This window comes from Anomaloglossus baeobatrachus, chromosome 3 (genome assembly GCF_048569485.1).
Source record: "Anomaloglossus baeobatrachus isolate aAnoBae1 chromosome 3, aAnoBae1.hap1, whole genome shotgun sequence".
Classification (NCBI taxonomy): domain Eukaryota; kingdom Metazoa; phylum Chordata; class Amphibia; order Anura; family Aromobatidae; genus Anomaloglossus; species Anomaloglossus baeobatrachus.
The window spans coordinates 655,906,778-655,931,535 of NC_134355.1; the positions used below are offsets into that span (position 1 = coordinate 655,906,778).

The 24,758-nt window shown below is 42.7% G+C and overlaps 1 protein-coding gene across 1 annotated transcript in view; it reads right to left on the reverse strand.

Annotated features, from left to right (window-relative positions):
- Positions 1-24,758, reverse strand: part of TDRD6 (tudor domain containing 6) — a 277,890-nt gene that overhangs the window by 102,663 nt on the left and 150,469 nt on the right. The window contains exons 5-6 of the mRNA XM_075341613.1: positions 17,978-19,156; positions 9,907-9,981 (exon numbers count right to left, since the gene is read on the reverse strand). Of these exons, the coding sequence (XP_075197728.1) occupies positions 9,907-9,981; positions 17,978-19,156 (1,254 nt within the window). The remainder of the gene's footprint in view (positions 1-9,906; positions 9,982-17,977; positions 19,157-24,758) is intronic.

Below are 24,758 nucleotides of genomic sequence, written 5' to 3' on the forward strand. Positions count from 1 at the left end.
CAAACTTCGGTTATCCATTTTGCAGAGATCCAAAAGACTGGGAGGGATGGCTTTACCAGAGTTCTTCCTCTACTACCTCGCGGGACAGCTTAGGGCACTAGACACTTGGATGCCTGGATGTCAGCTGCCAAACTCTGAGAGTCACTTGGCACACGCGGCTGGGACTGATTGTTTAGTGGGTTTTCTGGAATCAGAAGGACTGAGAACACCACGGCAATTACCCATCCTCAGGTTGGCAAGATTAGTCTGGCGACAAGCCAATAGGGTGGTACACTTCGAAGGGGTGGTGGCGGAACTCCCATTATGGGGGAATAGCCACTTCCATACTCAGAGATCACCCCTCGGCGCAATTCTGGGCCACTCACAGCGTCAGTGCATTAGGTGATCTTTTTGTCCCGGGAACCACAACCTTCAAGTCCTTTGAACAAGTCCAGATTGAATATAATGTTCCAAGATCACAGTTTTTTAGATACCTGCAGATTCGCACAGCGATTCAATCCCACAAACAGAAAATTGGAGTGAGGAAATTGATATCATCACTTCCTATGATAGGTATTCTAAAATCACAAGGACCTCGAGGCCTCATCTCAGCTATATATACTTACCTGTTGTCAGTGGGGGTGGAGTCGGACCCCTTGCCAGCCCAGGATAGATGGAAATCTCTAATTCCCGCTCTACAGGGAGAGGAATGGGAAGAGATATTGGAATCTCCGACTGCGGTATCCCCTTCGGTTAATAATAAATTGATTCAATGCTACATTGTCCACCAGGCATACCTTACTCCAACTCGATTATTTAGTATGGGCCGTTCTCGTACATCGGAGTGCCCGAGGTGTCATCTCTCAGGGGCAAATTTCATACATATGATTTGGAGCTGTCCCAATATAGCTTCGTACTGGCGGGAAGTGACATCTCTGCTGACATCGATTGTGTCGATTCCTGTTTTGTGTGACCCTTTGATATGCCTGTTTGGGGTGGTGGAGGAAGAGTCCTGGGATCATTACATGACAATATTCCTCAGAGAGGCATTGTTTCTGGCTAGGAAATTAATAGCTCTGAGGTGGATGGGAGATTCGAATCCAACTGTGCGGTCCTGGGTTAAACTAGTCAATGCAACCATAGTCTATGAGCGGGTGGTATATTATAATAGGGGGTGCCCGGGAAAATTTAACAAAATCTGGGGTTTGTGGAATTCTTCTCCAGACACACTTGCGGAGGTTTGAGGGAGATTATGGTGGTTCCCGCTAGATGTTGGGATATGAAACACTGTCCAATGGTTATTGAGATATAATAATGCAATGTCGCTGTTGTTGTTGTTCTTTCTTTTCTCCTTTTTCTATTCCTCTTTCTATCTTGTTTTCACAATCTGGTCATGCTGATAGTTACAGCTGTTCTTATGCTCAATATAAAATTAGATATATATGCAAATGATAAGAAGTTTGAATAATAACATTGTTCTATGTTAAGTGCTAAAGATATTATGGACTTTATATGACTGTTCATTGTTATATTTAAATATTACTATCTATATACTGAGCTATCTTTATATGGCAAATGTCAGTTGTACCATGTTTGAAATTGTTGATAAAACGAAGTTAAAAAAAAAAAGTGTAGCTCCTCCCTCTGAGCTTATACACCCCCTGGAGAACCAGATCTAGCCAGTTTAGTGCAAAAGCTGAAGGAGAATAGCCACCCACAAGTAAAACAGAGCAAGAACCGGAACAACCGGAGACTCTGTCCACGACAACAGCCGGTGATAACACGCGGATCAAGAAATTGCCAACAGGCAACAGGGAGGGAGCTGGGTCTCCCAACACGGAACTATAAGAAAAAGAATTTACAGTAAGTAAACAAAATTCTCTTTTTCTTTATCGTTCCTATGGGAGACCCAGACCATGGGACGTCTCAAAGCAGTCCATAGGTGGGAATAAACAGAAAAACTAAGAAGTGGGCGGAGCCTAACTTCACAAATGGGCGACAGCCGCTTGAAGGATGCGTCTGCCCAAGCTCGCATCTGCCGAAGCATGAGCATGCACTTGGTAGTGCTTTGAAAAGGTATGCAGGCTAGTCCAAGTGGCAGCCTGACAGACTTGTTGAGCTGTAGCCTGGTGCCTGAAAGCCCAAGAGGCACCGACAGCTCTGGTCGAGTGTGCTTTGATCCCCGGCGGGGGAGGCACCTGAGTACACTGGTAGGCGTCCGAAATGGTCGACCTAATCCAACGGGCTAAGGTCGGCTTAGAAGCAGAGAGGCCCTTGCGCCGACCTGTGGTTAGCACAAAAAGAGAAGTGCACCGCCTAAGAGCAGCGGTGCGAGACACATAGATCCGGAGAGCACGCACCAGATCCAGAGTATGCAACGCTTTTTCAAAGCGATGAACAGGAGCCGGACAAAAGGAAGGTAGGGTAATGTCCTGGTTAAGGTGGAAAGGAGAGACCACCTTAGGAAGAAAGTCCGGAGTCGGACGGAGAACCACCTTGTCTTGATGAAAAACCAAAAAAGGTGACTCCGAAGAGAGCGCAGCCAAATCGGAGACTCTCCTGAGGGAAGTTATGGCCACTAGAAAGACCACTTTCTGTGAAAGACGAAACAAAGAAACCTCCCTAGGAGGCTCATAGGGGGGTTTCTGCAAAACCGTGAGAACCAAATTGAGGTCCCAGGGATCCAAGGGCCGCCGGTAAGGCGGAATGATGTGAGACGCGCCTTGCATGAAGGTGCGGACCTGAGCCAGCCGGGCGAGACGCCGCTGGAACAGCACTGACAGAGCTGAGACTTGTCCCTTGAGAGAGTTGAGGGACAGTCCCAGCTGCAGACCGGACTGTAGAAAGGACAGAAGGGTCGGCAAGGAAAATGGCCAAGGAGGATGGCCGGAGGAGCGACACCAGGACAGGAAAATTTTCCAAGTCCTGTGATAGATCTTGGCGGAGGAAGACTTAGGGTATGTGCGCACGTTGCTTTTTACCTGCTTTTTACCTGCTTTTTTGCTGCTTTTTCTTCTGCGCTGTTTAATGCCAAAATGGATGTGTTCTTCTATTCAAGCAAAGTCTATGGGAATTTGGGTTTCTTGTTCACACTATGTTGTTCAAAATGCTGCCTTTTTGTGGCAGAACTTTGGTCAAAAACTCAGCTTTGCAATGCAAAACCCAAATGGCAAAAACAATTGACATGTTGCTTCTTTGAAAAGCTGAGTTTTTGACCAAAGTTCTGCCTCAAAAAGGCAGCATTTTGAACAACATAGTGTGAACAAGAAACCCAAATTCCCATAGACTTTGCTTGAATAGAAGAACACATCCATTTTGGCATTAAACAGCGCAGAAGAAAAAGCAGCAAAAAAGCAGGTAAAAAGCAGGTAAAAAGCAACGTGCGCACATACCCTTACGGGCCCGAGTCATAGTGGAGATGACTTCAGGAGGGATACCAGAAGCAGACAAGATCAAGGACTCAAGAGCCACGCCGTCAATCTGAGAGCCGCAGAATTCAGGCGGAAAAACTGACCTTTTGAGAGAAGGTCTGGACGGTCTGAAAGGTGCCACGGCACCTCTACGGACAGATGGAGCAGGTCTGGGTACCAAGCTCGCCTGGGCCAGTCCGGTGCAATGAGGATGACTCGACGACACTCCATTCTGATCTTGCGCAGGACTCTGGGCAAGAGAGCTAGAGGGGGAAACACGTAGGACAGACGAAACTGGGACCAGTCTTGAACCAGAGCGTCCGCGGCGAATGCCTGAGGATCGTGGGAGCGAGCCACGTAAACGGGAACTTTGTTGTTGTGACGGGATGCCATTAAGTCCACATCCGGAGTGCCCCATTTGCGGCAGATTGACTGAAAAACTGCCGGGTGCAGGGACCACTCGCCACTGTCCACGGTTTGACGGCTGAGATAATCTGCCTCCCAGTTTTCCACGCCTGCAATGTGGACTGCGGATATGGTGGACTTGGAGTCCTCCGCCCATTGAAGGATGCGTTGTACCTCCAACATTGCCAGGCGGCTGCGTGTCCCGCCTTGGTGATTGATGTAGGCAACCGCTGTCGCGTTGTCTGACTGGACTCGGATGTGCCTGCCCGCCAGCAGATGGCGAAAAGCTAGGAGAGCCAGAAGCACGGCTCTGGTTTCCAGCACATTGATCGAAAGGGCTGACTCGGACGGAGTCCAAGTGCCCTGCGCTCGGTGGTGGAGACATACCGCTCCCCAGCCGGATAGACTGGCATCCATGGTGAGGATCACCCAGGACGGGGCCAGAAAGGAGCGCCCCTGAGACAGAGAGAGGGGCTGAAGCCACCACTGAAGAGAGCTCCTGGTCTGTGGCGACAGAGACACTAACCTGTGCAAGGAGGAAGGCCGCTTGTCCCAACAGCAGAGAATGTCCAGCTGCAGGGGACGCAGATGGAACTGGGCAAAGGGAACAGCCTCCATTGACGCCACCATCTGACCCAGCACCTGCATCAGGCGCCTGAGGGAATAACGGCGGGGCCTCAGCAGAGAGCGCACTGCCAGTTGGAGGGACTGCTGTTTGACTAAGGGCAACTTCACAAGTGCCGGCAGTGTCTCGAACTGCATCCCTAGGTACGTGAGACTCTGGGTCGGAGTCAGAGTGGATTTGGGAAGATTGACAAGCCACCCGAATTGGGCTAGAGTGGCGAGAGTGAGCGAGACACTCCGCTGACAGTCAACGCTGGATGAAGCCTTGACTAGAAGGTCGTCCAGGTAAGGGATCACTGCCAACCCCTGTAGGTGCAGGACCGCAATCACTGCTGCCATGACCTTGGTGAATACCCGAGGAGCTGTGGCCAACCCGAAGGGGAGAGCCACGAATTGGAAATGTTCCTCTCCGATTGCAAAACGTAGCCAACGCTGGTGTGAAACTGCAATTGGCACAGATAGGCATCTCTGACCTCTTGAGCACAAAGCGATAAGCTGGCTAGATCTGGTTCTCCAGGGGGTGTATAAGCTCAGAGGGAGGAGCTACACTTTTAAGTGTAGTACCTTGTGTGTCCTCCGGAGGCAGAAGCTAAACACCCATGGTCTGGGTCTCCCATAGGAACGATAAAGAAAGATGCAGCGTGCGCATGTAGCCTAAGACTACTTTCACGCTTGCGTTGAACGGCATCCGTTGCTATTTGCCGCCTTGAGGAATTATGATAACCGTTGCAAGAAGACGTTTGATTCCTCACAGACTTCTATTAGCTACGGATAGCAACGGATGGCCTTGTGTTGCATCCATTAGCCGACGCTACGTTGCATCCTCCTGGCGGATGGAACGCTGCATGTAGCTTTTTTCTGCGCTTGGCGGAGTGTAAAAAAAACGCAACCTGCAAGATTCCGTTGGCGTCCGTTTTTTATAATGGACACCTATGGTGGCAGATTCTGTTAAAATCCGTCATTAGACGGATTCTGTTAATGCAACAGTCTTTACACAACTGCGCATGCCCAGATGTGTATAGTCCAGAAAAAAAAACTAGAACGGATTGCGTTATTTTGTACGATCCGTTGCATCCGTTGTGCCACTATATGCAACGCATCCGTTGCATGCGTCACACAACACAATGCAACAGATGCCGTTCAACGCAAGTGTGAAACTAGCCTAACCAGTAATTATTAGCTCTATACACTTGGTTTTATCATATATAAGGACATGACTGCTGCTGCTAGCCCATCCTTTCCCTGAGGAAGCCACCTGTGGTGGTGTAACACGTAGGAATATGCGTCTTTAGTCTCTTTCCTGTGTATAATGAAGAGGGAAGAGTTCTGCCCAGCGCAAGAAGGAGAATTACGTCAGTAAATTTCCAGGTGCTTTATTCTGCTTGGTTTCCAATAAAAACGGTCATATAAACATATGAACAGTTAAGACATAGTCCTCCATGGATAATGACACAACAGCGACGCGTTTCGGCTACTGGAGTGTAGCCTTTGTCAAGTGGCTTTACTATGTGAACTGAGTCCTCTTTATACCCATACATGAAAAAGTCCTCCAAACAAACATGTGCAGGTTCTTGCTGAAATCTTCAGAGTTAACCCATGATGGATCCACTGGCTCAAGATGTATCACAGCACATTACAGGTACATGGGTTCAAATACAATATAAAAATAAAAGATAGGCACATTATATAACAGATCTCTCATATCAAAAGACACTGCTTGAGAGTTACATAATAATATTCATATAATAAAAGTTACATGAAAAATACATGAATATATAACAATCAAAGTGATGTGAACCATTACCAAAGAGAGTGTCACAATATAAATGCATTATTATATTTGCCCTGTTCCTTAGAAATGATGCAATAGCATATGTAGTAAATATTCCATACCCAACGATCAATGCACAAATACAATTGGATCCAGAGAAAAAAAAAAAAAAAAAAAAGGGGGAACATTTTTTGATGGGTTTATAAATCTTTTCTATGTCCCCAGAGCTGAAACTACTATTGTATAACAGTTCTCTCGTATCAACAGACACCGCTTGAATGCTACATTATAATATTCCCATGATAAAAAATTACATAAAAAATATATACAAATGTATAACAATCAGTGTGATGTGAACTATTACCAAAGAGAGTGTGTCACAATATAGATACATTGTCATAGTTGCCCTATTTATAGATATGATAGAATAACATATGTAATAGATATTCCATACCCAACAGTCAATGCACAAATACAAGTACAATATATATATAAAAAAAAAAAAAAAAAAAGAAGGGAAAATTTATGAAAAAATATTCACCCTCCCTTGCTAACCTCGTTATGGGTTTCTGGGAAGAGATTTTTCTGATGAATGATGGTAACCCATGGCAACGGCAAATAATGTGGTACGGAAGGTACATTGATGACCTCCTGTTGGTGTGGGGTGGCACCCAGGAAGAAATCGGTCTGTTTATAGAGTATATCAATCGCAATGATTTTAATTTACGTTTTACTTCAAACTATCATCAAAGCCAAATAAACTTCCTGGACATCACCCTGCAGGCCGGCGGAGGTACGCCCGATGTGCTTATTACTCCTTACCGTAAGGACAGAAGTAAGAACACCATTTTGAGATATGGTTCATGTCATCCTAGGCATGTGACTTCCAACATCCCTAAGGGGGAGTTAATTCGAACTAAACGTTGCTCAGATAGCAGGTATTTGGAAGAAGTACTAAGGGACAAGTAAAAGGATCTAAGAGATAGGGGTTACCCCAAAGATCTGCTAGCTAGGTCATGTGAGGAGGTCTCTCAGATTAAACGTGAGTCACTGTTAATAGATAGGGTAAAGCCCTCATGTAGTAGTGACAACAATGTCATAAACTTTGTCACTACTTACAGCGAGGATTTTAATGACATTGTTAAAATTGTGAGAAAATACATTCCCATTTTGAATAGTGATTTGACAACCAGAGAAGTACTGACCAAGTGTGATATTAGATTCATTCCAAAAAAAGCTCCCACAATTGGTAATATAGTATCCCCAAGTTTTTTAAAATCTCCCCCGCAAAAGGGTTCTACATGGTTGGACCTTAAGGGTTTTTTTTAAATGTCATCACAATATTTGTATTTCTTGCTCCCATGCTGATAGGACGAAAACATTTACCTCTATAGTTAATGGTCATACTTATGACATTAATGGATTCATCAACTGTAATACCACCGGAGTAATTTATTTAATAACATGCACCCTATGTCGAATCCAGTATGTAGGGTGCACTATTGGTCCCCTTAAGAAACGAATAAGGCGACACTTATCTGATGCCTTGGGAACGAATAAAATTGGTACTTCAATGGTATCAAAACATTTTTCTGAAGTACACGGAGGTGATAACAGTAGTTTCAGCTTTTGTGGCATAGAAAGGGTTCAGAAACCTATCAGAGGGGGATGTTATAGACGTAAAATCTTAAATCGTGAGTCTTTTTGGATCTTTAAATTGGGAACTAGGCAGCCAAATGGTTTATAAACCCATCAAAAAATGTTCCCCCTTTTTTTTTTTTTCTCTGGATCCAATTGTATTTGTGCATTGATCGTTGGGTATGGAATATTTACTACATATGCTATTGCATCATTTCTAAGGAACAGGGCAAATATAATAATGCATTTATATTGTGACACACTCTCTTTGGTAATGGTTCACATCACTTTGATTGTTATATATTCATGTATTTTTCATGTAACTTTTATTATATGAATATTATTATGTAACTCTCAAGCAGTGTCTTTTGATATGAGAGATCTGTTATATAATGTGCCTATCTTTTATTTTTATATTGTATTTGAACCCATGTACCTGTAATGTGCTGTGATACATCTTGAGCCAGTGGATCCATCATGGGTTAACTCTGAAGATTTCAGCAAGAACCTGCACCTGTTTGTTTGGAGGACTTTTTCATGTATGGGTATAAAGAGGACTCAGTTCACATAGTAAAGCCACTTGACAAAGGCTACACTCCAGTAGCCGAAACGCGTCGCTGTTGTGTCATTATCCATGGAGGACTATGTCTTAACTGTTCATATGTTTATATGACCGTTTTTATTGGCAACCAAGCAGAATAAAGCACCTGGAAATTTACTGACGTAATTCTCCTTCTTGCGCTGGGCAGAACTCTTCCCTCTTCATTATACACAGGTAACAGCACCTGCAGCCCGAGCAGCAGAAGGAAATCTGAGCACATAGAATGTGTGAGCTGAAAGTTTCTCTTTTTGTCTTTTAGTCTCTTTCCCTGACCTCATTGTCCATGGTGTTATATTATGGGGTATTGTCCTCCTAGCCGTATCATTAGGGTCAGGTAACTTGCTTCAGGAATTTGCATTCATTAAGCCCTTGTATCCCTTTTTTTGTCTTATCTGCCCATGTGATCCCTGCTGCAGGACTCTGATTATATTATGATATGATATTATGAGATACTTCCCATTTGTTGGTTTTTCAGTACTTTTGGGCAACTTATAGTGGTATACGCATTACATGCATACAATCGTTTATTTGGCTATTGATGCCATAACAGTCCTTTTCTATAGTATCGATTACTAAGTACCTTAATTGGTCAGGTTATATTGATATTACATAATTTTTCTCTGCTCCCATGGATGCTTTATAGGTGTTACTTAATAACATACTGGTTGGACACCTTAACTAGCGTTTCATATATATTGCCTATACAATATGCTATAAATACCATAGGGGTCTTTTGCATTCCACAATTTCCTCATGATATCTTGTATGGTTATGCCTCAGATATATTGCATGTGAAGCCCCTATATAATGATTTTCCTTTCTCATAGTTGCCACGCAGTTACAAATCACAGAAAAAATACTCCTAAAGTATTTATCTGTGATTTATATTTTCGGGTTACTCCCTTTTGATCGTTTTTTCTGTGAATTGGTTGCCACGCAGTTACTATCTCACACCCTGTCGCTGAATTCACATGTGTGTGACTCCTTTTCATTACGTGATACAGTTTTGAGCTCTTTTTTTTTCTATTTACATTTTGATCACGACTATAATATTGTGATCCAATCATTGTATTACTTTCCTTGGTGCAAGTGGAAGAACTAATTGTCGTCATGTGAACAAATGTTTTTATTCATTTTTTAAATGTTTTTAATATGTGTCACTGTTGTCCTTATGTGTATAATAAAGGATTTTTGAATCTAATATGGTGATCCCAAATGAATTCGTGCCATCCTTTCTTCTAATTAGTCACATGTTTCTTGGCATGTTTTTTGGTTCATCCCACCTTATTTAAGTGGTGCCCTCCGCTAGCTTCTGCATGCCTCACATCAAAGGCAAGGGACACGACTGATTGTTAAAATACACGTCATCGGTCGTGAAGGGGTTATACATGAAGTATATGATTTGCATTGACTTGCTGGGAATAATTCAAAGAAGAACAGTGAAATGATATGGAGCAGACAGACGGTATCAGACTCACCGTCCCTTTCTGAAGTCACATCTTCAGCGGGCAGCTCACACACATCCTCTGCCGAGATCCCAGGTAATGGTTGCTCTGCGGGACAGATAATCATTTGCATGTAATCACTCAATTATAATCTGCAATTATTCAGTAAAACCCCAAAAGCCAAAGTGTTAATTATTTTAGCTTCCTGCAAAGATTAGATGCAAACACATTTTGAAAAAAAAAACATACACCAATGATCATGTTCCTGAAGAAAAACGTCAGAATGTTTATTTTTGGTGACCATCCCCCCGAGAAAAATGCAACAAGAGACGTTTACAAAGTCAAATCTACCCCAATATGATACCAATATAAAGTACAGCTTGCCGAAAGCCCAAGCACAACTTTATAGATGGGTCTCAGATAATATATTGTATATATAATATTGGCAAACACAAATAAAAGTTGTGAATCTTAAAAATATTATATACATTTACAAACATGTCTATACACACAAAAACAGTGCAGTGTATTTGTGTGTATATATACAGTTAGGTCCAGAAATATTTGGACAGTGACACAATTTTCGCGAGTTGGGCTCTGCATGCCACCACATTGGATTTGAAATGAAACCTCTACAACAGAATTCAAGTGCAGATTGTAACGTTTAATTTGAAGGTTTGAACAAAAATATCTGATAGAAATTGTAGGAATTGTACACATTTCTTTACAAACACTCCACATTTTAGGAGGTCAAAAGTAATTGGAGAAATAAACCAAACCCCCCAAAAAATGTTTTATTTTCAATATTTTGTTGCGAATCCTTTGGAGGCAATTACTGCCTTAAGTCTGGAACCCATGGACATCACCAAACGCTGGGTTTCCTCCTTCTTAATGCTTTGCCAGGCCTTTACAGCCGCAGCCTTCAGGTCTTTCTTGTTTGTGGGTCTTTCCGTCTTAAGTCTGGATTTGAGCAAGTGAAATGCATGCTCAATTGGGTTAAGATCTGGTGATTGACTTGGCCATTGCAGAATGTTCCACTTTTTTGCACTCATGAACTCCTGGGTAGCTTTGGCTGTATGCTTGGGGTCATTGTCCATCTGTACTATGAAGTGCCGTCCGATCAACTTTGCGGCATTTGGCTGAATCTGGGCTGAAAGTATATCCCGGTACACTTCAGAATTCATCCGGCTACTCTTGTCTGCTGTTATGTCATCAATAAACACAAGTGACCCAGTGCCATTGAAAGCCATGCATGCCCAGGCCATCACGTTGCCTCCACCATGTTTTACAGAGGATGTGGTGTGCCTTGGATCATGTGCCGTTCCCTTTCTTCTCCAAACTTTTTTCTTCCCATCATTCTGGTACAGGTTGATCTTGGTCTCATCTGTCCATAGAATACTTTTCCAGAACTGAGCTGGCTTCATGAGGTGTTTTTCAGCAAATTTAACTCTGGCCTGTCTATTTTTGGAATTGATTAATGGTTTGCATCTAGATGTGAACCCTTTGTATTTACTTTCATGGAGTCTTCTCTTTACTGTTGACTTAGAGACAGATACACCTACTTCACTGAGAGTGTTCTGGACTTCAGTTGATGTTGTGAACGGGTTCTTCTTCACCAAAGAAAGTATGCGGCGATCATCCACCACTGTTGTCATCCGTGGACGCCCAGGCCTTTTTGAGTTCCCAAGCTCACCAGTCAATTCCTTTTTTCTCAGAATGTACCCGACTGTTGATTTTGCTACTCCAAGCATGTCTGCTATCTCTCTGATGGATTTTTTCTTTTTTTTCAGCCTCAGGATGTTCTGCTTCACCTCAATTGAGAGTTCCTTAGACCGCATGTTGTCTGGTCACAGCAACAGCTTCCAAATGCAAAACCACACACCTGTAATCAACCCCAGACCTTTTAACTACTTCATTGATTACAGGTTAACGAGGGAGACGCCTTCAGAGTTAATTGCAGCCCTTAGAGTCCCTTGTCCAATTACTTTTGGTCCCTTGAAAAAGAGGATGCTATGCATTACAGAGCTATGATTCCTAAACCCTTTCTCCGATTTGGATGTGAAAACTCTCATATTGCAGCTGGGAGTGTGCACTTTCAGCCCATATTATATATATAATTGTATTTCTGAACATGTTTTTGTAAAGAGCTAAAATAACAAAACTTGTGTCACTGTCCAAATATTTCTGGACCTAACTGTAGATAGATAGATATGTGTATATATATATTATTTATTATTATTATTATAGCGCCATTTATTCCATGGCGCTTTACAAGAGAAAGAGGGTATACGTACAACAATCAGTAACAGTACAAAACAGACTGGCATAGGAGAGGGCTCACAGTCTACAGTATATGTATATATATATATATATATATATATATATATTATATACATACACACACATAATATATATACATATATATACACACACACACACATATAATATATATACATATATATATACACACACACACACATATATATACACACATACACACACATTATATACATATATATACACACACACAATATATATACATATATATACACACATACACACATAATATATATATATATATACACACATACACACATAATATATATACATATATACACACACACAATATATATACATATATATATATATATATATACACACACACATATATATATATATACACACATACACACACATAATATATATATACACACACACACACACACATAATATATATACACACACACACACACACACACACAATATATATACATACACACACACACAATATATATATACATATATATACACACATACACACACAATATATATACACACACACACACACAATATATATACATATATATATATATATATATACACACACACACACACACATATAATATATATATATACATATACACACACACACACACATACAGTATACACACACACACACACACACCACTATTTCACTGCTTTGCAGAACTAAACTTTTTTCAAATTAGCTTTATGGCAATATTATCTCAGGCCCATCTATGAAGTTTTGCTTGGACTTTGGGTGAGCTGAAGTCAATATTGGCATCCTTTTGGGGTAGATAGGACTTTATCATTTCTTATTGTATATTTTTCTCGAAGTTTGGTTGGGCAAAAATGGCAATTCTGAAATTTTCTTTTTCTTCATGTGTGCCAAATGTAAAGAATAATGTTTTATTTTGAAAAAAAATATACATACAGTGGAACCTTGGTTTAGGAGAACAATCCGTTCTGGGAGTGTGCTTGTAAACAAAGTTACTCATCTAGCAAAGCAAGATTTCCCATAGGAAATAATGCAAGCTCAGACAATTCATTCCATAACTTATTTAATGTCCCATCCTGGTCCCCTATTGTGCCATTCCACACACGCACAAACACACACACACAGACATTACGCTCACCTTGCCTTCCGTTCCATCAGTGGTCTCATGGTTCTTGTAGTCCGCCAGTACAGGATGTGTATCGGGTAGCCATCGTAACAGATGCCGTAGCTTCCTCTGCCAGAGCGCTGACGTCAAAGGCAGGAGCCGCTGCCTTTGAGTAGCGGCTGACAGAGGAAGTTCCTCCATCGTCGCGATAGTTACCCGATACACATCCTGTTACGGCAAACTACAAGAACCAGGAGGCCGGCGATGGAATGGAAAGTAAGGTAACCATAATATGTGTGTGTGTTTGTGCAGACTGCAAGAGCAGGTCATAGCGCGGTTAAAAGTACAGAACCGGAAGTGTGTGTGGAGAGTATTTGCTCGTACAGAAAAGCTTGCTTGTAAAATTTACAGCAAGCTTTGCTCGTATAGCGAAATACTCGCACACCAAGTTACTCGTTAAAAAAAAAAATGACAATAGCAAATAGAGTTGTTTTATGCTTGAAATGCAGAAGGGGCGATTTTAACTTTTTAGGCAATTAATTTTTTCTTGTTAAAAAAAGAAGATTTTAGTAACTCACCATAAAATCTCCATATTTGACCCTTCAATGGAGGACACAGGGAACCATGGGTGTATATTGCTGCTGCTCAGTAGCAGCTTACATTAGGCAGAAAAGAAAAAGCTACGTTCTCTTTACTAGTATACACCCATCAACTGGCACGGGGATAATCAGTTAGAAAGAAAGCAGTAAGAGAACCAACAATAAGGCAAGAACATATTGAGGTAATGTAGTAAAACAGCACAACTCAAAACAACTAAACACAAGGGCGGGAGCTGTGTCCCCCCCAATGAAACCTTCAAGAAAGATTTTACGGTGAGCACCCAAAATCTTCTTTTCTCTATGACTTCATTGGGGAATACAGGAAACCATGGGACATCCTAAAGCAGTTCCAAGGGTGGGTACAGGAAAGTACGCTCAAGTTTGAGCTCAAACCACTGCGGCTTGCAGCACCCTTCTACAGAGACTCATATCCGAGGAGGCGTAGATGTCAACTTTGTAGAATTTTGTGAATGGAATATCAAGTAACAGCCTTGCATAACTGCGAGACAGGAGCCTGGTGACGGACAGCCCAGGAGACCCCCCACTGTACTAGTGGATTGAGCCGTGACTCTAAGTGGGCGCAATCCAGTAAGCTTCCATGATAGCAGACCGTATCCAGTGGGCAATGTTGGATCTGGAAGCAGGAAGTTCTCTGCGAAGACAGTCTGGAATCAAAGAGAGAGTCCATTCAATGTAGAAGTGGAGTGCTCAAATGAGGTTCAGCTCATGGAGCGACAGTTTGCGACGGAGAGAAGGAGAGTGCCAAAATGAAGGAAGCACAAATTGCTTGTTAAGATGAAACAATGAATATACCTTAGAGAGAAAAGATTGAGACGGACGCAAAACCACCTAATCCTGATGGAACAACAGATGAGAAGAGCAGAAATAGAGGGCCATGAGTTCGGACTCTCATCTGATTGAGGTGATGGTTACCAAGAAGCCAACCTTCCAGGAGAGAAGGAATAGAGAAACTTCTTCTAGCGGTTCAAAAGGAGACCTCTGGAGGACATCCAGAACGAGATTTAGTCCCAAGGCTCTACTGGAGTTCAGAAGGGTGGCACAAAATGTGGAACAAGATGCAAGACTTCTCAGGAAGGAATAGAGCGCTGAAACCTGACCTTTGAGAGAGCCATGGGACAGGCCAGAGTCAAGGCCAGATTACAGAAAATACAGCAGGGAAGGTAAGGACAACACCATGGTTTCACACTAGCGTAAGGAGACTTTCCATGTTTGACGGTATATTCACGAAGAAGGAGGCTTCCTCGGCTTGATTATAGTCTGGATGACCTGATAGGAGAGACCAGAGGATATCAAAACTGCGGCTTCAATGGCCATGCCGTAAAATTGACCAACTGAGAATTCTGGTGGAAGAGGGGACCCAGAGAAAGGAAAAGCTCTGGGAGTCCCCTTGGGACATCCGAGAGGAGGTGAACCAGCTCTGTGTACCAAGGTCTTCTGGGCCAATCTGGGGTCACAAGTATGAAAAAAACTCCTTCCGCCTTGCTCTTCTTGACCAGTCTGGGGATGAACAGTAAAGGAGGAATCGCCAGAGAGTCGGAGTCGATCGCTAGAGCATCACGATATAAAATTTGATATAAACTGGGGGACCTTTTAGTTCAATATGCATGTCATCAGGTCAATATCAGGCGTTCTCCATCTGAGGAAGATCTGGTCGAAGACTATCGGGTTCAGAAACCATTCACACACAGCGAGGCCTTCTCGGTTGAGAAAGTCGGCGACCCAGCTTTCCACTGCAGTTATGTGTACTGCTGAAATTGCTGGTACATTCCTTTCAGCCCATGAAAGCATCCAGGAAACTTCTGACGTCACTGCTCGGCTTTGAGTTTCTCCTTGGTGGTTGATGTATACCACAGTCGTGGTGTTGTCAGATTGGACACGAAGGAGAGCCTGATAAGATTGCTATGCGTTCCAGAATGTTTATGGGAACAGATAATTCCTGGGCATTACATTGTCCTTACCTTGTTAGATTCTGGAAGATTGCTCACCAGTCGAGGAGACTAGCTACTGTAGTTACTTCCAATGAATCGGTAAAAACGATCTTCCGCAAAAAACGAGAGTAGAATGTCTCCATCACTATAGAGACTTATTGACCCAGAAAGGAAGTGTTAAGGCCACTCACTGCCTAGACCGGCCAATATCTCTTCTTGATAGAAGAAAGATGAAGGGGCGACTGTGGAACTGAGTGAATAGAACTGCTTCCATTGCAACTATCATCTTGCCCAGGAAACTCATACAGAATTGAAGAGATGTCTGAAAGAATGACTCATGGGCATGCAGATTCGAACAGTATTCCCAGGAAAACAATACATTTGGCCGGGATCAGAGTCGACTTCGCTCTGTTGATGATCCAGGAGACTACTTTAACTTCTTGAAAGGTACGGACTGTTCACATTAAGAAGGTTCTTTGTCCTTTATGCTTAGGGTCTGATTCATGGCTATAACCAGGCTTTCTACCATATTCCGTAGGTTAGAAATCTGTTCGGATGTCCATACCGGAATCTGACTCTGAACCATGATCTGACTCTTGAACCGCCGCAGTGTTAGAGGAGGATCAGCGGAAGAGAGATCTTGGAGGACAACCTAAGGTGGAAAACGAGTGGGACTCTGTGGTATTAGCTGGATTAGATACCTTGGTAAAGTCAGCAACTGACTGGGCTTTTGTAGCCCACTCGGGAGGCGCGTTCTCACTGCAAGAAGAGGGGGGATGGTAAGATGAGTGGGCTACAATCTGGGCAGAGGGACGAGGTCTGACAAGAGGTGAATTTCTAGAGACAAGAAGCATAAGCAAAGTGTAGAAAGAAAGAATGGGAATAAGACTACCTCATGTTAGACATAGAAGTGCCATAGGGAGCGTTGCAGGGCAGAGAGCTAACCTCAGATGGCGAAGCTTACCTTGATTCAGAAGTATGTGACTCAAAGAGCTGCAATGTCGAGGCCCTATAGTGCAGGGAAATCAGTGGAGACCGCGCAGTGTGAAGGTTGCAGGTCCAGAGTGCAGAGGAAGAAGGCAATGATGGATAGGTGGCGTTCGCGCTAAAAAGGAGGGCAGCATTAGAGAAGGCTCGCAGAGTTCCCACACGTTGGGAATAAAAAAGTGCTTTGTTTGAGTGGGAGCGGAATGTGGGGAGCCCAGGAGAGCAGTCGCGTCTGATTGGTCAGGAGCGTGTTCTGGCTGTAGGAGCAGGCCCCAGACGAAAATGGTAACTAAAGTAGAAGTCTGGCTGCCTGTGGGAACCAAGGCAGCGTGGAGGCCATTGTGGTTCAGTAAAGGAAGGAAGCATAAATAAAAGCAAAAAGAAAGGCCTTGAAAAGGAACCAAGGGTGGGTGTTTGCTTAGCTTGGAGCAAACTCTCGAGATCGTCTATTTTTCTTTTTGCTAAATATGGAGGTCCCTTGTGCCCAACAATCAGAGAGGAAGTATCTGCCCTCAAGGCCCCGGAATCCTCCTTCAGAGCACACTGAAGAAGACGAACATCTAGCATCCAAAAGGTTGTATGTTGGGTGACTGGAAGGTACTGGTTCTGTCTACCCCCCCTGCCAGTCAAGCTCTGAGGAACGAGCGGAAGAAGGCATAGTGGCAAAGGTGGGCCCAAAACACACTTGATCTATTGGGGGGTGGGGGGGGGGGGGTAAGGATCCTGCTGGGCAGACCAGAGGGGATACAGTAGTGACGCATCCCCACACTGTGCTCTTGGTTTTTAGGTGGGATGACAGAGTGACACAACTCATAACTCCCCTCCGTTGCCCAATCACAAGCTGAATCTGAAAGAAAAAGAGGAATCGTTAATAAAACACAGAAAATTTAAAGTAGAAAAGAGCTGAGTGTCACCCTGTGTTTGCCTCTTACTGACACTAAGCTAAAACTGATTATCTCTGGGCCAGTTGGTGGGTGTATAGTACTGGGGAGGAGCTAACCTTTTTTGCATAGTATCACACATGGTTTCCAGTTTCCCCCAATGAAGTGATAAGCAGTTTTTACATGTAAATAATGCCAGCAGCATCTCGTTCCGAACACTGCTGTTTAAGGCAGGTGAAAGCAGTAATGTCTTCTAAAAGACCAAAGTTAGAAAGTTCATATACCTTGTTCTGTTTCTCGTTGTCTCATCTCGGTATCATCTGCAGGACAGAGGGGTTCAGGCTCATCTGTAGACAGATAATCACAATAGAAATCTTCAAAAGATGCAGCTTCTCTTTTTAGGTCTTCTTTGGCTACAAACTCTTCATAGAGTTCATGGAGTTTCAGGTGTTCAGACGACACTAATTCTTCACCTCTACTAGCCTCAAAATCTTGACTGAAGTCAATCAATGAAACTTCCGCACTGGTGGCTTTAAACTCTTCAAAGTCTACACAAGCTTCTTTACTTGTTCCTTCTGGGGAGAAAAACCCTTCCTCTGCCTGAATCGCTTCATAGTCTTTAGTTGTCATCTCTCCACACTCAGTGATGTTAAAGGTGGATGATTCCTCTTCACTCTGTCCAAAATCTTCACTAGTTATACTCTCTAAATATTTAGTCAATCCCTCAATAGATGTCGTCTCTTCATACCCACAGACGTCTTCGACGCGAAATGACTCTATGGCTTCACTAGATAGGCCCTCTTCACCATCTGCCCTTGCTAGACTGTCAAAAGAGTCGTTAATTTCGACCTCATCTACATGACCTAAAACCAGAGGCATATAATCCTCACAGATATTCATCCCAACAGAACATTCCACAACTTCTTGGATGATCTCTTCTTGTAAATTGAAAACATCTTTAGGGTGAATCTCCTGACGTTGGGCAGTCACATTGCTATCTACAATGTCTTCTCCAGTAATATTTTCACTGGCCACAACGGCCTCACTTTCCTTGTAGGTGTCAATAGTTACCAAGGTGTCAGTTCCAACAACTTTTTCATGTGTAATAATGGTTTCCATTTTATGGACATCACTGACTATCAATGGTACAATGTCAACATTAATTATTTTGGTTTCCATCATTGTGCCTTCTTGGGTAGTTATACTGAGGGCAGCCTCTTCAACTTTGTCCATGTCTTCAATGCTTACTTCTGAAGCTTCACTTCCCAGAGTATTCCTACATTCATTCAGCTCATCACTAGTTACAACAATTTCACTAAATGCGCCATTCTCCATCCTTATGTTGTTCAGCGGTGTTTTTGTAATTTCTAATGCTGCATTGGTAGCAAGAAGGTCTTTACTTTCCACATAGCTTTCACTTGGCGCACAAACTGCTTCCTTGTCAAGTTCTTGTTTTGTTCCTTCTGGAAAACACAAAAAAATGCTGAATGTCCACATACATATTGGATTTTTGTACTCTACAATAAATCCCTTTCTTAACCCCTTACAACATTGGAGGTACTGGGTACCTCTGGCTGTCTGGACCTTAATGACCAAGGCCGTACCAAGTATGCCCTGGCGATAGCGGGGGTTCAGGAGGTGTACCCAATCAATCGCCACCATGTCTGCTGGTCATCTTGTAGTCAAGACATGGTTTTCACTGCCAAGAGCGATGCCCACAGCCACTCCTGGCAATTCAACCCCCTAAATAATGCGATCAATAGCAATCGAAGCACTCAGGTGGCAGGGAGAGGATCGCGCTCCTCTCCTGAGCAACTGGGTCCCTGTAATTCGATCACAGGGACCCGATCACTGCCATGGTAACCATGGGTTGTCACTATGACAACTCTGGGGTTACCCAGCTATGGAAAGCCTCACACCATGCCAGATGCATGGTGTGTAAGGTGAAGTGTCAGTGCTGCATGCAAGCGCAGCACTGACATATAAGCCATTGCAGTGATCGGAGCATTACAGTAGATTATATCAACGATCAGATCACTGAAAATTAGTGTTCCATAAAGGGACTAAGTAAGAAAAGTTTAAAGTAAAAAAAAAAAAATATATATTTTTTTTTTTTAAAAAACAGAAAATAAACAAATCACCAAACAAATATTTACTCCAATAAATATGTATATTTATATATACGAGGGGCGATCCAAAAGTAATGATAATCGGTTATTTCTATTGCACACAGAAATTAGAATAAAATGTTTTCTTCTCTCTTAGGTACCCACTAGTCCAGGAAGAAAAAATCACTTAAATAGGCCTCTATTGCCAGGAGCTACATTTATTTGAATATGACCTGCCGAGGAGTGAACATCAAAATGGAAAAAAACGAGCTCAGAGCTGTCATCAAATATCTCTGCTTGAAAAAAATGACTACCAAAGACATACACAGCGGTGGTGGAAACATTGGGGAACTCTTCTCCTCCATATTCCACAGTTGCACGCTGGGCCAAGGAATTTAAGCTGGGAAGAACATCGACGGAAGATGAAAATCGTGAAGGACGCCCATCCATGTCCGTCAATGAAGAAAATGTGAAAAAAGTTGAAGACGTTGTATTGGCAGATCGAAGAGTGACTATAAGGCATGTAGCTGAGGTCACAGGGATCTCACATGGCAGTATTCAAAGAATCCTTGCAAAAGAATTGCATATGAGAAAGGTCTCCGCGCGTTGGGTGCCAAAAATGTTAACCGACGAGCAAAAGAAGAAACGAGTTGACATTTCAATAGCAAATCTCGAAAAGTTCCAAGCAGATAAGGATAATTTTTTGTCACGTTTTTTGACCATGGACGAGACCTGGATCCACCACTTTGATCCTGAAACTAAACAACAATCGATGACATGGAAACGAGCCGACGAACCGACGCCGAAGAAATTCAAAGTATCAAGCTCAGCAGGGAAGGTTATGGCGTCCGTTTTTTGGGACGCTGAAGGAATTTTATATATATATATATAAAATATTTTTTGACATGTGACACGGCATTTGTTATTTATTTGTTAGAATGTCCTTGTAAAATGTGGTACATAGGTGAGACGGCAACAGATTTTAAAACAAGATTAAATAATCATAGATTAACTATATGTAAAAAGAGAATGGATTTACCGGTTTCTAAACATTTTACAGAAGAAAAACATACAGAAAAAGATTTAAAATGCAGGCTGATAGATCATGTCCCCGTAACGAGAAGAGGAGGGGATAAGTGCTGCTCCTATTTTTTGCATTATACATTATATATATATATATATATATATATATATATATATAAGTTCACATTTTGCATTGGCGCGTCTAAAACAACCCAAGCTATAAAACTGTCACATTAGTTATCCCCTTCAATGAACACTGTAAAAAAAAAAAAAGAAAAAAGACTGACTTTTCATCACACAGCTGTCAAAAAAAGTGCAATCAAAAAGTCATATATTAAAACAAACAGTATCACTGAAAACGTCATTTTGTCCTGCAAAAAACAAGCCGCCATAAAGCTCAGCCAAAAAATAAAAAACTATAAGTATCACAATACAGCAATTCAAAAACTTTGGTCTTTTTATAAAATAGCTTTTATGGTGCAAAAGCGGCAAAACGTTAAAAAAAAAAAAAAAAAAAAAGGACTAAATAAATGGTATATTGCACAGTTAATAGTGTAAAAAATAAATATAGCTATAAATAAAACTAATTCTTCAACTGCTGTTGATTTGTTCATTCTGCCTCTAAAAGATCGCAGTATGGCACGGCTCATATTTACCCTGCGCTCTACTGAGTGCTTACATCTGGGATTATGCGTAAATCTCTGAAAAAGTGATTCAGACATAATTCCCCATAGAGAATTCACTATAATGAGACAGATGGAGTCACGTTGAACTCCCATCTGGCTTGGGGTGCAGTGCTGTCCATCTTTTTATGCCTCACTTTAGGCGTGCACAAAAGGGAGGTCATCAACAGATTTGTTCACCATTGAAAAGACAGACACCCATGAACAGAGGCCAAACAGAGTCTGGAGTAATTCTGTTGCCTTGTTAGTGAATGGATCCGTTGGGGGTTTCACCTGAAGTGTGTATATCGGAGGTGTAGACGGAACTGATCCAAAATGTTCTGTACCCAAATCACCACAAAATACCATTCAACTGAACCTACAAAAAAAAAACAATTTCCCACTCAGATCCATCATTTGTTAACGGAAATAAAGAGGCTTCCATGTTACCGGTGGCACAAAGGCTGTGGAAAATTGGTATGGCTCCCTCCCCCGCCCCAAAAAAAAAAAGAAGCCCAGCAAAATCTGTGCTCCCAAATCAAAATGCCGCCTTCCCTTCTGAGCATCAAAATGTGCCTAAACCACAGTTCGCGTCCTCATGTTTGGCATTAACGTAGTGAGAAAAGTCTGCTTAATTTACAGGGTGCAGGTATCCAGAAGCACAAGCTGGGTATAATGTGTACGAGCAATACAATGTACTGGGCACGACAAGGACTTATTTGCCATTTTTTATTCTGCAACATTTACTGCGTTTGACACCATGGGTGTAATCCAGAGACTAAAGGGTGCATTACATGCTGCGACATTGCTACTGATATATCGTCGGGGTCATGTCGTTAGTGACGCACATCCGGCGCCGGTAGCGACATTGCAGGGTGTGACACCAAGGAGCGACGATCAACGATCGCAAAATCGTTTAAAAACGGTGATCGTTGACACGTTGCTCCTTTCCTTAATATTGCTGCTGCCACAGGTACGATGTTGTTCATCGCTCCTGCGGCATCACACATCGCTACGTGTGACACCGCAGGAGCGACGAACATCTCCTTACCTGTATCCACCGGCAATGTGGAAGGAAGGAGGTGGGCGGGATGTTACGTCCCGCTCATCTCCGCCACTATTGGTCGGCCGCTTAGTGACGTCGCTATGATGCCGAACGCACCTCCCCCTTGAGGGAGGGATTGCTCGGCGGTCACAGCGACGTCGCTGACAAGGTATGTACGTGTGACGCTGCCGTAGCGATAATGTTCGCTATGGAAGCGCGCACCAAATGTCGCACGAACGACGGGGGCGGGTGCTATCACGCTCGACATCGCTAGCAATGTCGCAGCGTGTAAAGCACCCTTAAGTCATCACTAGACCAATAAATGAGTTCCCAAAGGGGTGTAATTTTCAAAATTTGGTCACTTGAGAGACTTTTTTCTGTTCTAGCACTTAAGGGCTCTGCAAATGGAGTCTGTAAACTATAAGAAAATTTGTGTTCCAAAAATAAAATGGAGCTCCTTCCCCATCGAGCCCTGCCACGTGGCTAATTAGTGCTGTAGAGTCACATGTGGTGTTTTGCCATGTTCAGGAGAAATTGTGTAACACATTATGGGGTCTTTTTTTACCTATTCCCCATGTGAAAATTGGAAATCAGGGGTTAAAACACCATTTTAGTCAGAAAAATTATAATTATTTGTTGTTCACCGCCCAATAGTATAAAATGTTCTGACAACTGTAGTGCCAATATGCTCATTGTACCCCTGGATGAATTCATTGATGGGTGTAGTTTGTAAAATAGGGTCACTTGTGGAGGGTTTCTGCTATTCTGGCACCTCAGGGGCACTGCCAATGTGACATGGCTCCCACAAGTAAATCTGAACTCAAATATGGTGTTCCTTCCCTTCTTCACTTTAGTGTGGCTCAAAAGTAGTTTTTGACCACATTTGGGTATTGGTGTAATCGGGAGAAATTGCACAACAAATTGTATGGTCCATTATCTCCTGTGACCATAGAGAAAATGAAAAATTTGGGGTTAAAACAACATTTTTGTGGTTAAAAATGTATTTTTTCATGGCTCAACGTTATAATATTCTGTAAAGCACCTGAGGGATTAAGACGCTCACCAAGCATAGAGATACATTTATTGAGGGGTGTTGTTTCCAAAATGGGGTCACTTGTGGAGGAGCTCCACTGTTTAGGCACATCAGTGGGCTGTCCAAACACAAGATGACGTCCACTAACAATTCCAGCTAATTTTGCATTCAAAAATTCAAATGGCACTCCTTCCCTCCCGAGCCCTGCCATGCAACCAATCAGTAGATTTCCACCACATATGGGGTATTGGCGTCCTCAGGACAAATTTTTAAATAATTTGCATTTTACTGCATGAAATAAGTATTTGATCCCCTACCAATCAGCAAGAATTCCGGGTCTCACAGACCTTAATTTTTCTCCTACTCTGCACTAATTACCTGTATTAATTGCACCTGTTTTTAACTCGTTACCTGTATAGAAGACACCTGTCCACACACTCACACTTCAAACTCTCCACCATGGCCAAGACCAAAGAGCTGTCTAAGGACATCAGGGACAAAATTGTAGAGCTGCACAAGGCTGCGATGGGCTACAGGACAATAGGCAAGCAGCTTGGTGAGAAGGCAACAACCGTTGGCGCAATTATTATAAAATGGAAGAAACAAAAGAGGACTGTCAATCTTATTCAGGCTGGGGATCCACGCAAGAACTCACCTCGTGGAGTAAGGATGACGCTGATAAAGGTCAGGAATCAGCCCAGAAGTACACGGCAGGACCTATTCAATAACATGAAAACTGGGACCACAGTCTCAAAGATTACTATTGGTAACACACTAAGCCATCATGGATTAAAATCCTGCACTGCACGCAAGGACCCCCTGCTCACACCAACACATGTCCAGGACCATTTGAAGTTTGCCAACGACCCTCTGGCTTATCCAGAGGAGGCATGGAAGATCATGTGGTCAGACACAGAAGAAGGGAATTTTGTTACTTACCGTAAATTCCTTTTCTTCTAGCTCCTATTGGGAGACCCAGACGATTGGGGTGTATAGCACTGCCTCCGGAGGCCACACAAAGCATTACACTAAAAAGTGTAAGGCCCCTCCCCTTCTGGCTATACACCCCCCGTGGGATCACGGGCTGCTCAGTTTTAGTGCTAAAGCAAGAAGGAGGAAAGCCAATAACTGGTTTAAACAAATTCACTCCGAAGTAACATCGGAGAACTGAAAACCGTTCAACATGAACAACAT